The sequence below is a fragment of the Vulpes vulpes genome, chromosome 9 (assembly GCF_048418805.1).
Source record: "Vulpes vulpes isolate BD-2025 chromosome 9, VulVul3, whole genome shotgun sequence".
NCBI lineage: Eukaryota > Metazoa > Chordata > Mammalia > Carnivora > Canidae > Vulpes > Vulpes vulpes.
This window is the reverse complement of record NC_132788.1, coordinates 34,311,180-34,331,221: the sequence shown is the minus strand read 5'-3', so window position 1 is coordinate 34,331,221 and position 20,042 is coordinate 34,311,180. Positions and strand designations below refer to the sequence as shown.

Sequence of the window (20,042 nt, the reverse complement as noted above, 5' to 3'; positions counted from 1 at the left end):
AAAGTAAACTCGAATATGTCATTAAGTATGTATGTGTATTTATAACCAAGAAATTTCCTATTTATCTTTTTTCTACCTTGCTATTTTACTTTCTACAGTAGATACTTACAGAACTGCCTCATTTTTTAAATGGTTGCATGATATTTTGTTAAATGGATATAATAATTACTTTAGCTCTTCTTCTGTTGACTGATACCTACCTAGTTCTCTTCCCAGTTTGTTAGTAAAAGCAATGCTTCAATGAATATTTATGTATATACCTTAGCAACATTTTGTAAATTTTAATTCTTTTTGATACACCAATATGTTTTAATAATTGTACTTTGGTACTTTACTAATGTTTATTTAATCCTTTCTAGATCCAAATCCCATTATACTGTTTTTTTCCTTCTTCCTTTGTTTTTGGTCATTAGCGTAGGAGACAATTCCTGAATTTTCTACATGGTTATGTTTGTATTATCTTTGTTCCTTTAGTTATAAACTTTGAGTAGATGAAATTAACTTTGCTAGGTATATTGTTATTACTGTCTTCTCTTTTCACCACTGGAATTTTCCATTTATATCATCATTGTTTATATATATGCCTTTGTACTGATAAATCAAGTAGTGGAAGTAAATTGGTTTTAAATATCTTTTGATCCTGATTACTGAAGGAAAAAACAAGGAAATAGGCATAATTTATTCCTCCTTTGTTCTCTTTTCCTCTCAACTTTATTTTGCATCTGATTTGTCTAGATTAATGACATTAACTTAATTATTTTTTTAGTATAAAAACTAATTTTCTCTGGTGTTTTAGAACATTCAAGCTTTACTCTCTTAGTTTTTTTTTTTTTTTTTTTTTTTCTCTCTTAGTTCTTAATTACACAATACAGTGTCACCAACTATAGTCACTACATTATACATTAAATCCTCAGGCTTTATTATAGGTGAAAGCTTTTTCTCTTTACCAACCTTTTTCTTTTTACTCCACTTCCCTGCCCCTGACAACACTTTTCTACTCCTTTGTTTCTATTAGTGTGATTTTTTTTTTTTTTTTTAAGATTTCACGTTTAAGTTATGCAGTATTTGTCTTTCTTTGGCATATTTTACTGAGCTTTAATGCCTCAGAGTCCATCCGTGTTCTTGGAAATGTAGAGTTTCATTTTATTGTGGCTGAATAATCTATTGTGTGTCTGTGTATATGAGTTGAGTGTATATATGTTTGTGTATACCACATTGTGTGGTGTATAGATACATACATACACAGATACCACATCTTTATCCATTCATTTGTTGATGAACACTTAGGTTGTTTCCAAATGTTCACTGTTGTGGATAATGGTGGAGTGAACATGGAAGTGCACATATCTCTCTGATACCATGTTTTCATTTCAGCTTAATGTTCTTTAATGATGATCTTCATGTGCTTAAATTTTAACCCAATTTTAAGTAGCATCATTTATTGTTTATCCTCTCATGATGATTTAAGGAAGCGTTCACAGAAAAAACATTCCTTGAATTGTTGCATCTTCTAAAATATTATCTTGATCCCTATATTTTAAACTGGTGCTTGAAACTCATAGATCCTTTTCTCCTTTCCTCAAGTACTTGATAGCATGTTTCATTGTCTTCTAGCATTGAATGTTTGTGTGGGGAAGTCTGAGGTAAGCCTGAATTGTTCTTGTCTCAGAAATGACTTGAACTTGATTCTTCTTAAGCAAAGTCCAGTAACTTACCCAGGATGTGTTTTTTCTCCCCAATATTTTGTTAAGAGAAGTTTTTTCTTCTTTTTTTCTTTTTAAGTAGGCCCCACACCCACAATGGAGCCCAACACAGAGCCTAATCTTACAACCCTAAGATCAAGACTTGAACTGAGATCAGGAGTCAGATGCTTAACTGACTGAGCCACCCAGGCAGCTCTTGTTTAGAGAAATTTTGAAAATAATGTTGAAGGAATTTTAAGGTGTTCACTACTTATATTCTGTTACTAACATTTTACTGTACTTTATTACATCTTTCCATCTGTTCATTCTTGTATTTAAGATACATCTTGTTATACCAGTATAGTGTTTCTGCTTTTCTTTGGGACTAAATATGCCCTTTCAATCTGTAGATTCAGTGCTTCTATTTCTGGAAAATACACTGTTAGAGAATATACATTCAGTTTTCCTGACTTGAAGAATATTAAATTGAGAAAACACAGTGCAGAGCAAACTTTTTACTTATTTTTTCAAAGATTTTTAATTATTCATGAGAGACACAGGCAGAGGCAGAGAGAAGCAGGCTCCCCTCAGGGAGCCTGAGGCGGGACTTGATCGTGGGACCGGGATCATGCCCTGAGCCAAAGGCAGATGCTTAAACACTGAGCCACTCCTGCATCCCCAATGCAAACTTCCAAATTTGTCTGTATTCCCTCTTATTCCCTTATATTCCCATGTAGTTATGATATATCGATATCGAAATTACAGATATAATTTTAGGTTCTTTGTCAACAAATTAGGAAAGCATTTTCAAACTTCTTTTGGTTTCTTAGTAAGTAGTGCTGCACCGGATGTCTTTATGTGTATGGATGGATGGTTTGGATTTTTTTAAGAAAAGTTTTTTTTTTTTTTTTTTAATTTTTTATTTATTTATGATAGTCACAGAGAGAGAGAGAGGGGCAGAGACACAGGCAGAGGGAGAAGCAGGCTCCATGCACCGGGAGCCCGACGTGGGATTCGATCCCGGGTTTCCAGGATCGCGCCCTGGGCCAAAGGCAGGCGCCAAACCGCTGCGCCACCCAGGGATCCCTAGAAAAGTTTTTGACTGATTTACTGTCCCTGCATCAAAGGATGAAAAAACTTCATATATATGTGTGTGTGTGTGTGTGTGTGTGTGTGTGTATACACACACATTCCCCCAGGAGGATATTACTATGGCAGTGTACAAAATGTAAGCTATGTTGAAATTTCAGGAATTTTGGATATGAGCAACTTAAAAGAAATAATTTAGTAAATGTAAATGCTGGTTTTGCTTTAAGTTGATAGTGTTCCTACTTAAATTGGATAATGTGCTTATCTGATAACTTTATTGTTGGAGTCTTTGAGCTAATTATTAAACCATTACAGATGTGGAAATTCTGAGAGGTTAAAGTAGTTTTCTCAAATGGTACAGTTTAAAAGGAGAAAATCTAGTTGATAGAAAACAAATGTTTATTTTTTTTCTTACCCTTTTTTTGTGGAAGAAAATGTAATGCATATTTTTACATTGTTATATATGGTAAGAGCAATTACCTTACAAAACCATGATAAAATTGTTATAGGATATACTGAATAGACTTTCTTGGGTAATTAATGATCATAGTACACTCTCTACATTTTGGCTTATCGAAACATTTCCTATTAGGAATATGAGTAGATTAAATATTTTTGCTGTCTACTAGTTTTCTCCAGCTTAAGTAATTACCTGATAGTTAATCTTCTACTACTCTGGAACCCCTGTTCTGGATGATATGGCAAGGGTTGGTGAAGAAATTGACTTTGTGTGGGAGGAATCTTAATGCTAATTGTATCGGGAGGGATATTATTTGGATGTTAAACAGTATCCTGTCTTACTACTTTTACTGTTTGTTCGGGTTCTTATGTGACCTCTGCTCCTGTCTCCCAGTGCATCTTTTTGGGTTTTACATTCATGGCTGAAAAAAATCATAGTAATTCATTTTAAAGAATGTATATGAAAATATAGCTACCATTCTGTTTTTAGTATGTTCCAGGTCTTATGTTAAAATAGTTACTACCATCTTAATTTCTTAACATAAGGATGAATTTTATTATTCTTTTCATACATAGGAAGAAACAGGTCCAGTAAAGATACTAATTTGATTAATCACACTGCTTATAATCTTTCATTACAAAATGATACAATAGACAAAAAGAGAAGTTAATTGCATGAGTATAAGTTAATAATAATGTTGCCAGCAATCAATTATATAGTTATTGATTTAAAAATACAGAAAGGGAAGGCAAAAATATTAATGTGTAATCTATTTTTATAGATCTCATGAGGCGTCAAGAAGAACTCAGACGCTTGGAAGAACTCAGAAACCAAGAGTTACAAAAACGGAAGCAGATACAGTTGAGGTAAAGGACATCATGGTAATATATATGTGAATATATGTAGTTTTCATTGTGATATTAATAAAATTCCCTACTGCCTATTGTAAATAAGTTGTACAAGTTGGAAAATACAGAAAAAATAACAAAATTGTCTATTTGACTTTGGGAATTGCTTTACAAATTAGCATAAATCTTTGCTATTCTTATGATTTTTTTTATCTGGTTATGGACACTTTGCATTCACTGTGAACTTATATAGGGGCTTAGGTATTGCATATAATTGGTTGTAAGAATGCACTGTGATTTACTGGATCATTTTTCTGGTGCTGGACATATATGAACTATTCTTAGTTTCAGTTTTTCCATGTGTATAACACTATTGTGAATGCTTTTATACATCTTTGTGCGTCTGATAATTCACTTAAAAAAGTTTTGTGGAAGTAGAATACATGATAAATTGAGATATGGAGATTTAAAATTCAGTATAAAATAGATGACTGTGATGGTCGACTTAAAATCTTCTAGGTTAAAAAAAAAAATCTTCTAGGTTAAATAAAGAAATTTGGGGGAGTGGTTGATCTAAGATGTGTAAACAAAAATTAACAGCTTTTATTTATTTTAGAGAGAGAGAGAAAGGAGCAAGCTTGAGGTGGAGGGCCAGTGGGAGAGGGAGAGAAGGAATTTAAAGCAGACTGCCCACTGAATGTGGAGCCTGCCATGGGTCTGAATCTCAGGACCCTGAGGTCATGATCTGAACTGAAGCCAAGAGTTAGATGCTCAACTGTGCCACCGAGGTGCCCCAAAGTTTTGTTTTTTAAAGTGGGAAATTAAAAAGACTAAAAGCCTTGAATAAATGTCAAGTGTCTTTATGGTCTGGAAATAATAGGTAGTATTCTATATATATATATATATATATATATATATATATATATTTAAAGATTTATTTATTTATGATAGAGAGGCGGAGACACAGGAGGAAGGAGAAGCAGGCTCCATCGATCCCGGGACTTCAGGATCGTGCCCTGGGCCAAAGGCAGGTGCTAAACCGCTGAGCCACCCAGGGATCCTCTATTCAATATATTTTAATGTAGTTTTTCTAATTTTGTACCTGATTATATCAATGTATATATGTTTCTGTCTTGGAGCTCCTCTGATTTTACTCTTACTTATTCTCAAATTAAGATATTTGGACAGACAGCATCAGCATTCTAATTACAAACCTCCACTTCCCTAAACTGGTGAATCAGAAACAGTAGGGTGGAGCCCAGACACCTGTACTTAGTGCTCTAGGAGATTCGTATGCATCATAAAGTTTGAGAACCACTCTTGTTTAAAACTTCCCATATGATCATATGGAGACCTTTTCCCAATTTCTTCCTTGTGGTTTCTTTCCTTTTTATGTAAGTATGTTAAGGTTTATCATACTTCTACAAAAAAGGAAATCTTCTCCCTCAAACATAAAACTGACTCCCATCTTTCCCTTATACTTGACTAATTTTAGAAATAGTACCCTTCCTTTCATTTGCCGAAAAAATAAAAGATCTAACCAAACAATATGGGAGAAACCATAAGAAGGCATTTCAAAAAACCCAAACAAATGCGAGCACCTGGCTTAGCTCAGTCAGTAGAGCATGCAACTCAGTCTTGGGCTTGTTAGTTCGAGCCCCAGATTGGGGGTAGAGATTACTTAAAGTCTTTAAAAAACAAACAAATGAACATAATTGCATTGAAGGTGAATAACATTATCACCCTAGAAGGGGATGAGGAAGAAAATCAGGAACCTAAGTAACTTTGGAAAACACTGTCTTGACTGGACACTATAGGCAAATGACAAGAAAAACAATATATAAATTTTGTAATCTAGTTAGTTAATGTGTTTCAGGGATTTGAGTTAGCAGTTCTGAAGCTAATTTTTATATATACTTTTTTCTCACTTTGTTCACATCTTAAATGAAAAAAATCTGTATACTTTTTTGAGTTGAACTAATTAGTAAATGTAGATAATGAAATGTTTTCTCATTGTTGGAGAAAGAAGAAAAAGAAAACTTAAGACTAAAATGAATTCAGTGACATTTGAATTGGGATCAGGGATATCAATAGAACTCGGTGGTATTTAATTTAGAGAAATAAAGATGTGTATATATGTGTGGATTCACATGCATACATAGATTTCATAACCCCTGTTGGCCTATAAGCAGTGAAGTGATGCTTCAATAACAGCACACACAGAGGACCCATATTCCTGTTTCAAACACCATTCTCTACTAAAAGGCACTGAGGCTTTGTGGAGAAGTGGTTATTTATTGAACTAAAAAGTCCAAAATGAGCCTGGAGTGTTGTGCCAGGGAATAAGAACAGATGTACCTCTGATATACTGCAGGTTTGGAACCAGACCACTAGAATAAAGCATATATGGCAATAGGGTACATCAATGAATTTTTTGGTTTCCCAGTGCATATAGAAGTTATGTTTATACTATACTATAGTATAACAAGTGTGTAATAGCATTATGTCTAAAAAATAAATAAGTTCACCTTAATGAAGAAACACTTTTTTTTGTTTTGTTTTTTTTTGTTTTGTTTTTTTTTTGTTTTTAAGATTTTATTTATCCATGAGAGACATGGGGGGGAGCAGAGACACAGGCAGAGGGAGAAGCAGGCTCCGTGTAGGAGCCTGATGCAAGACTCTGTACCGGGACTCCGGGATCATGCCCTGGGCTGAAGGCAGGTGCTCAACCGCTGAGTCACCCAGGGATCCCCGAAGAAACACTTTCATTGATAAAAAGTGCTAACCATCATTTGAGCTTTCAGGGAGTTGAAATCTTTTTTGCTGGTAGAAGTTCTTTCCCTGATGTTGATGGCTGCTGACTGATCAGGGTGGTGGTTGCTGAAGTTTGGGAAGGCTGTGGCATTTTTTGATTCTCTTCACAAATACAGACTTTCTCCGTATTTACCTGTGTGATGCTGTTTGATAGCGTTTTACTCACTAGAACTTCTTTCAAAATAGGAATCCTCTCAAGCACTCTTTCATAGACAAACCTTGGAGATGCTTGCAGATTCAGATCCAGACCAGTGCTGTAAAGTGAATATCACAATAAAGTGTGTCAAATGAATTTTTTGTTTTCCCAGTATATATGTTATATTTGCACCTATAAGATATATTTACATATTTATATATTTACACTTAGAGTTTATAATAAGCTATAGTTTAGTTAAGTATAAGCTAATTAATGAGGTTAGTTACTTCATTCTACTTAGTTAAGTATAAAATAGCATTACGTTTAAAAAATGTGCATGTCGGGATCCCTGGGTGGCGCAGCCGTTTGGCGCCTGCCTTTGGCCCAGGGCGCGATCCTGGAGACCCGGGATCGAATCCCACATCAGGCTCCCGGTGCATGGAGCCTGCTTCTCCCTCCGTCTGTGTCTCTGTCTCTGTCTCTGTCTCTGTCTCTCTCTCTCTCTCTCTCTGTGACTATCATAAAAAAAAATGTGCATGTCTTAATTAAATACTGATCAAGTTGAGGTGGTTATGGCAGTTTCTTAAAATAAGATGATACTGAAGTTTGCCCCATGAAGAGTCTTTTCCTGAAGGATTTTTCTATAGCATGTGGTGCGGTTTGATACCATTTCATCCACAGTAGAACTTCTTTCACAGTTGGGAGTCAGTCCTCTCAAACCCTATTGATGTGTGTTATCAACTATATTTATGTAATCTGCTAAGTTCTTTGTTGGCATTTCAACAATTTCCACAGCATCTTCACCAGGGGTGGATTGCATCTCAAGAAACCACTTCCTTTGCAGATCCATAGAAGCAGCTCCTCATCCGTTAGTTTTATCATGAGATTGCAGCAATGCAGTCCCATCTTCAAGCCTCACTTCTGATTGTAGTTCACTTGCTGTTTCCACCACATCTGCGGTTATTTCGTCCACTGATGTCTTGAGCCCCTCAACTGAAAGGCATCCATGAGGGTTGGATTGGAATCAGCTTCTTCCAGACTCCTGTTCTGTTGATAGTTAGGCTTTTCCCATGAAGCACAAATGTTTTTAATGACATCTAGAATGGTGAATGCTTTCTAGAAGTTTTTCATTTTATCTTGTCCAGATCCATCAGAGGAATCACTGTCTAAGGCAGCTAATAGCCTTATGAAATGTATGTATTAAATATAAATAGTAAGACTGGAAAGTTGAAATTGCTTTGATCTGTGGGCTGCAGAATGGATGTTGTGTCAGCAGGCATGAAAACAACATTAATCTTGTGTCTGGCCATTAGACCTCTTGGGTGACGAGGTGCATTGTCAGTGAGCAGCAGTAGTTTGAAAAGGAATCTTTTTTTCTCTGAGCAGTAGATCTCAGCAGTGGGTTTAACATTAATTCAGTAAACCCACGTTGTCAGTAGATGTGCCGGCATCCAGGCATTGTTGTCCAATGTATAGTGCACAGGCTGAGTGGTTTGAGCATAATTCTTAAGGGCCCTAGGATTTTCAGAATGGTCAGTGAGCATTGGCTTCATCTTCGGTCACCAGTTGGATTAGCCCCTAACAAGGTGGTCAGTCTGTCCTTTGATTCCAAGCATTGAGTTCTCTGTGGCTTTGAATGTCTAAGGTGGTTTAATCTACAATGAAAATCTATTGTTTGGTGTAGCCATCTTCATTAATTAGCTAAGCTAGGTCTTTTGGGTAACTTGATAAAGCTGGATCTCTGCCAGCTTCAAGCTGCTTTTCCTCTTTCTTCCCTTTTCAATAGAATTGAATAGCATTAGGTCTTGGCTTAAGGGAATGTTGTGTCTGGTTTGGTCTTCTATGCAGACTACTTAAAAGTCCTGCATTTCAGCAACAAGGCTGTTTTGTATTATCATTCATATGTTTACTGAAAGTACCATTTTACTGATTTTCTTGATGAACTTTTCCTTTGCATTTACAACTTTGCTAACTGGTGTAAGAGGCCTACCTTTTGGCCTGTTTTCGGTTTTTGACATACCTTCCTAAGTTTAATCATTTCTAGGTTGTTTTTTTTTTTTTTTTTTCCATTTCTAGGTTTTGATTTAAAGGGAGAGACATGCAATTCTTGTTTTACTTGAACACACTCAAACCATTCTAGGATTAGGCATCAGCCTAATTTCAGTATTGTGTTTCAGAGTAGGGAGACCTAAGGAAAAGGAGACAGAGGAGAGGGAGAGAGATGGGGGGAATGGCTTGTTTAATGGAGCATTTAGAACACACAGTATTTATTGATAACGTTTGGGTGTGTTTTTTGGTGTCTCAAAACGGTTACAGTAGTAAGCAGCATCAAAGATCACATATCACTATTACAAGTCACATAATAACATATTGTGATAATTACCTGCCGAAATGTGACACAGAGACACAAAGTGAGCAAATGCTTTTGGATAAATGGGGCCTATAGACTTGCTTGATGCAGAGTTGCCCCAGAACCTCAGTTTGTAAAACAAAAAACAAAAATAAAAAAACTAGAATCACTGTATATCTGAAGTGCACACTAAAGCAAAGCTAAATAAAATGAAGTAGGAAGATGGGGCATGTTGAAAGTACACAAGAGGCAAACTGAAAATGCTCCTAAATGGCCAAAGTTGGAACAGTTTCAACAACAAAATAAAAGATTATGGTGTTAGTTTTCAAACTGTAGAATAAAGTACATATCCATTAGTCCATACCGAGAGAAGTAAATAATCAAATGAACAAATAAATGGAAGAGAATGGACAGCTCTTCCTTATAGTAGAATTCCAGTTAGTCAATATGGAAGGAATGAGAGAGAGAAAATCACCAGTTGGACAAACACTATAGCAATAATTGTTACAAGATTTACTGACAAGTGTTTCAAGTTTTTGCCCAAACTTTAGAAGCACAATTTGCACACTCATTTGTATTGTGAAAAATGAAAAAATAGTAAATTTAAAGTGGAGAAGTAACAGACCCTATTATTACCAAATATTAGTAAATTTAAAGTGATGAAGTAATAGACACTATCATTACCAAATGTTAAGGTTCATATCACCTGTAATAGGACATTGGTACCAGGAACTGCTTGACATGATGCACTCAGAAGAATCAGTTGTCACTTCTGGGTTTTTTTGGCCAAAAATTTGTGGAGTAGGAAAAATTAAAAGCACACCTACATAATAGGGAATATTTCTGAATATTGTCTGTAAGTTCAGATTTTGGAATTGTCAGTGTGCTATCAGAACTTAATTCAAAACAAAGTAGAAATTCTTGAATTTATAGAAAAAGTAGTAGAAAGCAAAAATAATTGCTTAAAGTGATTTACCTTTTTACTCCTCTGATTTGTAAATGTATTCTCACATTATATCAGAAAAAACGGTCCTTTAACATTAGGAAAAGTACATTACAAATTTTATTTAAAATATTTGGTTTTTGTTTTAAAATGTTATAGCAATACATGTATAAAACAAAACTCAGTGATAAGTGTATAAAGTAAAAAAGTTAATGGTATGTTCCCAGATTATTCCCAGTATGACATAAGCTTTTTCTGACCTACTCTCATACAAATGCTCATACAAATGATTTTTAAAATCAACGTAGGAATGCTGTTCTTTTACTTGTGTTTTCCTGATAGCTGTACTTTATTTGTATGTGTCAGTAAATGCAAATGTGTTTTGTGTTCCTGTAATAGTTGGAACTTCATAATAGTTGTTTTGTGTTCCTTGACATCAATGAGCCATACTTGTTTCCTATTTATAATTGATGGTGTCTTCAAACTTTCGTCCTTAATGCACAGTGTATATCTATTTGTACATATATCCTTGCACGTTTTTGTAGATATTTCTTTCTAGTTTATTGGAAATGGACTTGCCCATTTAAAGTTCTATTACATGGATGCCTGGGTGGCTCAGCATCTGCCTCTGGCTCAGGGCGTGATCCTGGAATCCCAGGATTGAGTCCCAAATCGCGCTCCCCACAGGGAGTCTGCTTCTCCCTCTGCCTGTGTCTCTGCCTCTCTTTGTGTGTCTCTCAATAAATGTATAAAATCTTTTAAATTTTTTATGAGTGTGTTAATATCCAAGAAGTGAATTAACTACTTTTCTTGATTATTCATTTTATGTGAATAGAAAATGTATATTGAGAACTTAGACAAAAGTCTCAAAATAGTCTAGATTTTTCCTAAAGTCCCTTAGGAACATTGTTACTTCTTTGTGGTCTGACCCAAACTCCTCTAACAGCTGGATTTTCTGCTGTCTATGGGAAATATCACCATTTTTTCATAGTCTTGTGTTTAGGGGAAGCATTATACAAGAAACAACAGAGTATCTTGAAATTTAAGTTATACATGTAGTGTAGTAAGGTACTTAAAAGAGCAACCTAGAAAATGAGACTTAATGAGAGGGCATCAGTATTATATAGTCTTCACTATTTAAATTATTTTTTTGTTTTTGGGTAGAGGGCATATATACTGGAATTTGCATTTACATAAATGCCAATATAATTAGTGAATCTATTTGATATTTTGTAGGTTTTCTCTCTTAATCATAAGCAGTTCCTCACTTATTTGCAATTCTGCACACATATAGTTCAATATTTTTTTCTCCCATATACCTCTAGGGGTGAGGTTGGCATACTTTTTCTGGGAAAGGGCTAGATAGCAAATATTTTAGACTTTGCAGGTCATATGGTCTTTGTCTCAACTACTCAGTACTGCCTTGGCCCAAAGCTAGCTGTAGACACTAAGTAAATGATTGTTTTATAAAACTTAGTTTACTAAAACAGATGGTAGGCTTACATCTGTTCCATGGTTTCTTCAGTGGGTTGATAAAATGGGGGAGAGAGGGTTTGTTAAGGATTCCTTCGACACAATGGATTTTTTTGACTAGACAGTGTTCTTTGTAGTGGCTTGTATCAGGATTAGTTCTGGGTGCCTTTAAGAACCCTGCTATGCCAGTAATAGATCCCAAGCTTTTCTCTTTATACAGTAATGGAGTACATATTTTAAGCTTTTGGACTCCTGATTTGACTCTAAAAGTATATAAAAATCCTAGTTACAGGTTACTCTATTGTTTGATTTATCCTAGTTACTTTATTTCTTTGGGTAATTTGATTTACTAAAAGGCTTAGAAGGAAAGAAAATCTAGTAAGTCATTATTCATAGATTTTGCGTAAAAGTAACGAGTATAAATGATATACCTGTTTTACCTCAAATAAAATTCCTGATTTTGGCTTACATGTCAACCATACTGACATTTTTATTTAAAAATTTTTCAGACATGAGGAAGAGCATCGACGCCGTGAGGAAGAAATGATCCGACACAGAGAACAGGAGGAACTGAGGCGACAACAAGAGGGCTTTAAGCCAAACTATATGGAAAATGTAAGTAAAATACTAGTTAACTAAAATTATTTCATATTGTCAGGTGGACAATGCATATTTAGAATTCTTTGGATGTTGGTTTATATATTTTTTAATCTTTCTGAATTTGTCATGTTTATGTTAAACTAATAATTTTCTTAACCTCTTACAGGTAATAACTTAAACGTAGTTTCTGAAGATACTATTAATGTTTTCTGAAAAGATGTTAAATTTTTCTCCATTTTACTTTACCTTTTTTTAATATATGCTTCTGAATTACAACTCTTGATAAATCTGTCGTCTCTACTTTATTGATTTTCAACATTTATTTATATCAAAAATCTTTAGGGGTGCTTGGTTATCTCAGTTAGAAGATTATGCAGCTCTTAATCTTGGGGTACTGAGCACTGAGCCCCACATTGTGTGTGGAGATGACTTAAGTAAATAAACTTTGAAAAAATGAAATAAATAAAATTCTTTATATTGGAAGATTTTACAAATGTGGAAATATACAAATGTAGACCAGCTTGTGCTCATCACCCAACCATGACAGTTATCAACACACAGCTGATCTTTTCATCTTTAAGTGTACCCACTTTCCTGAATTAGTTTTTATTAAATCCCTGACTTTATATAATTTCATTAATATGTATTTCAGTATGTATCCCTAAAAGATAAAGACTCTCTAAAAATATTTTTGTCATATCTTAAAAATTGTTACTACTTTAATATTAACCAGCATAAAATCCCACATTTGGCAGGGTTTTATAAACGTTTTTTACAATTGGTTTCTTCAAATTGGCTGATAAATCCAGTGTTTTTAGTCTGTAGGTTTTCTCTTTACCTTTTATATTTTTTCCTTATTTTTTTAAGAAACAGACTCCTGTTTCTCACATCCTAGATTTTGTTGAACTTATCCTTGCAGTGATGTTTAACAAGTTTCTTTATTCACCTTAGTTGAATGCCATTTTAATAGTCCTTATTCTTAAAAATATTTACTAGTGTTTTTTTCTCTAGCTATTCAAAAGCCATGATTCTTTAATAAGTTTCTGAGGCTAAAAGTATTAATTTAAGTCCGTGACTCTTTCTGACCTGTTTCCCTTGAAAAATTTTAAACTTTTTTCTTTAAAAAAGAATACACATAGTAAAATACATCCTAACTTGTATAATAAGATATTTTTATCTTAGATTGCATCAGTAAATATCCTTTGACTAAAAATTATGTGGCATTTAAATTCAATTAGGAAAGTTCCTTATTTATAAGTCCTATTAAATGTTTGATTTTTAAAATCCTTTACCAAATTCGTTGTGTTTTCACACATTGTAAATTTTCTTCTTAGTAATTTCTTCTGAGTAAATTACGTTGAGTAATTTCTAGCATTATTTTGCAATTCTTTTTCCTACCTGCATACATAGTGTTTGCTTATGACATATTTTAAATGTGGTCTTAGGTGATTTGGTTGAACACGAATCTGTTGGATTTATCAATGTGAGGAAATCTTACAATGTTATGAAAGTATGTGAAATTAAAATTATTTTGGCCGGTAGTTTGAAAACTAGTGACTGAGAGTTTTTATTTTCAATCATAATCAGGGTATAAACCACATATGATACATTTCTTAGGGAAATTATTTTGTTCCATTTAGGATTAGGAAATTCTTTCTTGTCCTTTTTATGTACCTGAACATTTCTTTTCCTAAGTGCTTTCCTGTAGTCAGAATTGGTGGAATTAGCTTTCTTAATAATTTTCTGGCATAAACTTCACATTCATGGAGCACATATGTAACTATTTTTAATAATGTCATATGCATAAATCGTTTAGGGGAATAGAAGGAAATGATTAAGTAAAATGCATTGTTACGTTTAAGTTGGCTATATCATGAACTTGCTTGCAGACTATTTGAAATTATTTCAGTTTTTTTAAATGCATTCCAGTGTTATTTGCATATGTTCAGTGGCATTTAATATAGGTATAATTAACGAAGGACAGATTTTACTTCTCTATTCAGAAAATTATTAATTATTATTAAATTATTTGGAAATATTGCTACAATTTAAAATTGAAATACTACAAATTCTTAATTTAAAAACATGTTTAAAATTAATTTCACTGGTGAGTAAAATTTTACAGGTAGCTGATGAACTTTGAGAATAAATGAATTACATATTTAAAATATTCACGGGGGGTTTATTGAAGCATTTCAAAAATATATAATTTATTCACCAGATTATGCTCTTAGAAAATGTAGATGATATATTTTAATATTAAGATATCTTTGTTTTCAAGTAGTTAAAAGTATATTTTGCGTATTTGAAGCATCATAAGATTAATTTGGCTAGAGCAGAAGTCAGCAAACTGTAGCCTGGGACCCACTGTCTGGTTTCATACCACTCTACAGCAGAGCTAAGTATTGTGTTTATATTTTAAAGAGTTAATGGAGAAGAAAGATTATTAGAGAATATTTGTGACTCATTAAACCTAAGATACTTACTCTTTGACCCTGTACAGAAAAAGTTTGCTGAACCCTGGGTTGGAGAGTTGGTGCTGGTTTGTTTTTTATGTTTTTAAATAATACTCTTGTTAGGTCACAAAGTTACTATATTCTTAATTTTCTGAAGTGGAACCATGTTTAAAATAGTACATAACAATGGAATCAAATATTTAGGGGAAATATAGTCTTTGTCACATTTTTAGAGTTTTTCAGGTTAGAAATGAATGGATAGATGAAAGCTTTTCATCATTTTGGTATCAGTTTTATTTGGTTCCTGGCTTCGTAATATTTGTTAATATAAGTTAATCAAGCACTAAAGAAATACTAACAAAAGCTCTCTATAGGTCTCGACCATTTTGTGTTAATAGAAACATTGAAGTAATTGTTTTATCATTTATTCTTCAGTTACTTTGAAATCTGTCTTTGGAAAAAATTGTTAAATTTAATGTTTGTTTTTGTTTTTAAAAGCTTTGAAATTAGGCTCTCTTATGTGCTTTCTCCTTTTTCACTGTTCAGTTTAAAGGGAGGAATCAAATGGTAAGTGTTCAGCTTGCCCAAGTAGTAAGAGTAAAAGCAGATTTACTTGGTTCAAGATTCCATCTCTCATTTCTCTCTAATATACCTATTAGAAGTATTCCAACAAATAATAGTATGGGCTTTGAAGTATAAAATAAAAACTGAATTCCATATTTTGTGTCCTGAAAAATAATTTTTTTGAATGTAATAAAATATGAAGGAAAGCACACTTCCTATTTGGTTATGTTTTTCTTTGTTAGCTTTCAGCTTTATAATATAATGACATGAACATATTTTTAAGGGTTTCAAGGATATGTTAGCACTTCAACTAGAAGTTGTCATTTTTATTTTAGAACTTATTTCTTAGAAGAAGTTAAGCTCTGGTAATTACAAATAAAACATGTTAATTTGCACTCTTATAGCATAGTGTATATTTTATTACCATAACAATGTATATATTTTTCGCTATGTCTGAAGTACATTTAGGTTTATCTTTGCTTTTACCATAGTGTAGTGTATTTGAACCATTTTCTTGATAGTACTTACTAGATTGGAATTTTCTACTTACCACAATTTCACAGCTTTTGGACACATCACAAGAAGTTACAATGTTAGTGTAAAAATTTAAGACATTGTCTCTTTTTTTTTTTTTTAAGACATTGTCTCTTACGATTGTCTTGGGATTGTTTTTATATTAGGTTGCTCCACTTACATAGACTTAAGTAGTTTAAATATTTAAGTATTGCAATGTACCAGTCTTTATTTGTGGATTCAGTTTGCATTGGAGTGATGTGGAGATTTTAATTAAAATATTATTAAAATGCAGTTTCTTATTTTTTTATTTTATTTTATTTATTTTTTTTATTTATGATAGTCACAGAGAGAGAAAGAGAGAGAGGCAGAGACACAGGCAGAGGGAGAAGCAGGCTCCATGCAGTGGGAGCCCGATGTGGGATTCGATCCCGGGTCTCCAGTATCGCGCCCTGGGCCAAAGGCAGGCGCCAAACCACTGCGCCACCCAGGGATCCCAAAATGCAGTTTCTTAGAGTAAACTTTGCTTTCTTTGGAAAATGCTAATATAAAAGTATCTAAATGTCATTCTAACTTTAGTAGTTGTATCAAGTAGATATAAAATACTTTATTTAGGTAAATTGGGGCAGTGCTTATATAGGATGCTATTTTGTTTTAAAACTTCAGGAGTTTTTTTTTTTGTTTGTTTTTTTGTTTTTTGTTTTTTTTTAGAAGTACGTTTTTGGTAAGTTTTTGGTGTGGTAAACATTAATGTTTGGTTTTTAATGAGTAAAAGAATAGCCTTTCAGATCTGTTTCAAAATATATACGTGAATTGATACTGAAGAATTTTTACTTTTGTTTGAGTAGGTGGGAATAGCCCTGGATATTTAAACACATGTGCATAATAAACCTCAAAATAAATGTATATTATATGCTAAGGCAATAATTTGATTCATTTTTGTTTCTTTATCAGAGCAGTTCCATTGTAGTTAACCCAGTATATTATAGAAGGAGGCCAAAGCATTAAGGAGATGTAGCCAGAGGCTAAGGATGTAATGCTTCTTCCATGGTAGTGTTTTTGAAATAGTGCAAGAGAAACACTCAGGGAGCTTTTTAAAAATGTGGGTTTTTTCCTGAGGTCTCCAACCTACAAGTTGATTTATTTTGTGATTTCTGGTAGAATCTGATGCATTCTCCACTGATCACGTTTTTTGGCTAAATTTAGTAGTTTTCAGTCTTTGCAGCACATCCTTGGAACTTAAAAAGAAAAATGCCAGTAGTTTAATTTACCAAATATTTTTGATACAATAGGTCTGAGTTGTAGCCATGGAATCTGCATTTTTACGAAGCTTTTCATTCTGCTTATTTTCATTAGAAAAAATAGAAGACCATTAGCCATATGTTGAAATGAGACATAGTTGAAATATTGAAATAAGAATAGTAATATTTGAGTTTTTTATGGAACCTGGGGCGTTTGAAGGGAGGACTCCGAGTCAATCAACCTGGGAAATAGGTTTCATTGCTTAACAACAAAAATAGTACAACATTCTATGTGAATAGTGCTCTGTGGGATTTTGGTGTGGCAACTTTTATATGAGCTTTCAGCCTATATGTGGAGGAGGTATTGTTTCAAATAATGCATTAACTTTTTTTTTTTAAAGTATTTCATCTAGACTGGAGGTTGACAGACTAGGGTAAACTAGGCCAAGTGTGAACACTGCCTGTTTTTAGAACGGTTTTATTGGAACATAGTTGGGTTTATGTTTTGATTATGGCTGCTTTGTCTGAAAGTGGTATATTGACTAGTCATGACACAACTGTATGAGACTATAATAATCAAGGCACTCTGGCCTGCAAAGCCTGAAGAATGTACTATCTGGCCTTTTACCAAAAAAGTTTGCTGACCCCTGGTCTAGGTCCAGTCTGAGAGTTGGGAGTAATTATAAAAAGTGATTTATGTTAACCAAACTCAAAGAGTTTGTGAATTAAATTGCAAATTTATTAATTAATATGTTTTTTTCCAGTGTTTTTATTTTTAGAAGGCTCTATGAACAGAGCACCTTACCTCCTAGAATCAAGTTCTCTGAAGAATCCTCATTAGTGCCCTGAAGGCTTATTGATAGTCATGGTCATATATCAGAGCAAAACTTATTGGAAGAACTAATAAAATATCACTGTCCCATAGCTGATTATCTTAGAGTTTCTATATATTTTCTTAGTAGAGAGATAAAGCATTGTTCTTTAACATGTTACCCTTTCTTGATCAGTATTGCCAAATTTAGTCTGTTTAATCAGCCTGTTCTTTATGTCAGCCTTCTTTTCTGCTTCTGGAGTGGGCATTGTTTCTCTTCTCTGATTTAATTATAACCAACTTTCCCTGATGTATGTGCCATGTACAAAAATTCTAGCCAGTAATAAAATTTCATTAATAAGTGTGACAGAAGTGACCTTAATCATTAATTACTGATGAGCAGATACAAATATATTTTGATTTTTAAATTTTTGAGATTAGAAGTTGCCATTTTGTAGTTTCTACCTGGCCATTACTCCTCTTTCTATAAATTATTTTGCTCTAACCAGCGATTTGGTTGTATGGCAGAAGAAGAATATTTTTTGGAAGTCTAGACACCTGAAGCATTCAAACAAAGGCCATTTCACAAGGGATTTTTATAGCATCTTTATTCTGTGGAAATAACTGAAGAATTATTTGCTGTAGGGTTTGGTGTCAGATTTAGGTGTGACTTGTTGGACAGCATAGTACCTACTGCTGTTCATAATGGCAGCCCAGTTCCAGTGGTTTGGATGTGAATGATAAAGATCAAAATTGATTACAGTAGTTATGTTATAGTGATTTCCCATATAATGCTTCAGTTAGGACCAGATTTTTATTGTTTTCATTTATTTATTTACTTAAAATAATTTAATATTATTGCTCACAAGAGCCATTTTTCTGTATATTTGGGATTGAGCATAATTGGAACTAAGACTTTTGTAGTCAAATGAAAACAAAAATCAATAGATGTTTATGTCTGTAATGTTTACATATACTTTGGAAGTGATCTTCAGGATTTTGACAACTAGGGGTGTATTTGAGTTGAAGAAATTGATTAATTTCAACCAGCTGTGTAAATCTTTGGTTATTTCTTAAAGGATTTTTTAAGGAGTTTTAGTAATATCTAATCATATGTAGGGGGAAACCTAACAATTTTCTTTCAAACTGGGAGAACTGAATATGGGTCCTATTTAAAGTTACTTTTTTTTTTTTTTTACAGCAGTCAGAAAACAGACTGTCTCACACAAACCAGGATGTATGGTTGTCCTAATCACATGTTACAATTATAAATAAGTTTTTTCATTCATATTTAAGTCTTCCAAATGCTTACTGAGTCTCCCTTAAACTCTACACGCACTTTCCAGAGGACACTTTATTGTACTTAGTTATTTCTACGTTCTATTAGATGACTAGTATCTTTTTTTATTTTCCTTCCATTAGGGTTTCAGAGAGGCTTATAATCCAGAAAAATTTCTGTATCTCTTTTCTCCTCCTGGAGAATGTCTGTGTTTACTCAGTGTATTCATAACCTTCTCTGACTACTCAACCACAGCTGTATCATTTTCAGTATGATTCTTTTTTTGTATTTACCACATTGCATCCTATTTTCTGATTTTGTCATCAGCTAATTGAGCTCTCTGAATTTCTTGAGTTTGGAGAGTCTTCTATTTGTCATATTGTAGTTACTTAGACACAGATTGAGAGAATTAAATAGTTGTGTGGTGTCCTATTTTTCAAATATCAGTGCCGCTCAGTCATGTGATTTTCAGTGTTCTTTATGGGTCTCCATACCTTGCTGTTTATTGAATACTAATGCCTCATGTTAAGTATCTGTAGTTTTGAAACATAGGTAGTATTAAGATTGACCATTGATACATTTTTGTAGACTTCGTAATGGAATCATAATAAAGAATAAGTTTTTAAAAATAGTCAAATAACAATTTTTTATGTTTGGTTTTCAGCACGCCTCACTTTTCAATATTTGGATCCCACTTGAATATCCCATCAGAGTGTTAGGCTTACGGGAAGATTTAGAGGTTTCTGTTTAGTAAGAAAATTTGGTTACTGTTTTACTGTTTCA

The 20,042-nt window shown here is 33.4% G+C and overlaps 1 protein-coding gene across 2 annotated transcripts in view; it reads left to right on the top strand.

Moving 5' to 3' along the window:
• The window catches only part of PSPC1 (paraspeckle component 1), a 107,454-nt gene that overhangs the window by 32,920 nt on the left and 54,492 nt on the right, over positions 1 to 20,042 (top strand). For both annotated transcript variants that reach the window (XM_025996623.2, XM_072719776.1), the window contains exons 5-6: positions 4,013 to 4,097; positions 12,305 to 12,410. In XM_025996623.2, the coding sequence (XP_025852408.1) occupies positions 4,013 to 4,097; positions 12,305 to 12,410 (191 nt within the window). The remainder of the gene's footprint in view (positions 1 to 4,012; positions 4,098 to 12,304; positions 12,411 to 20,042) is intronic.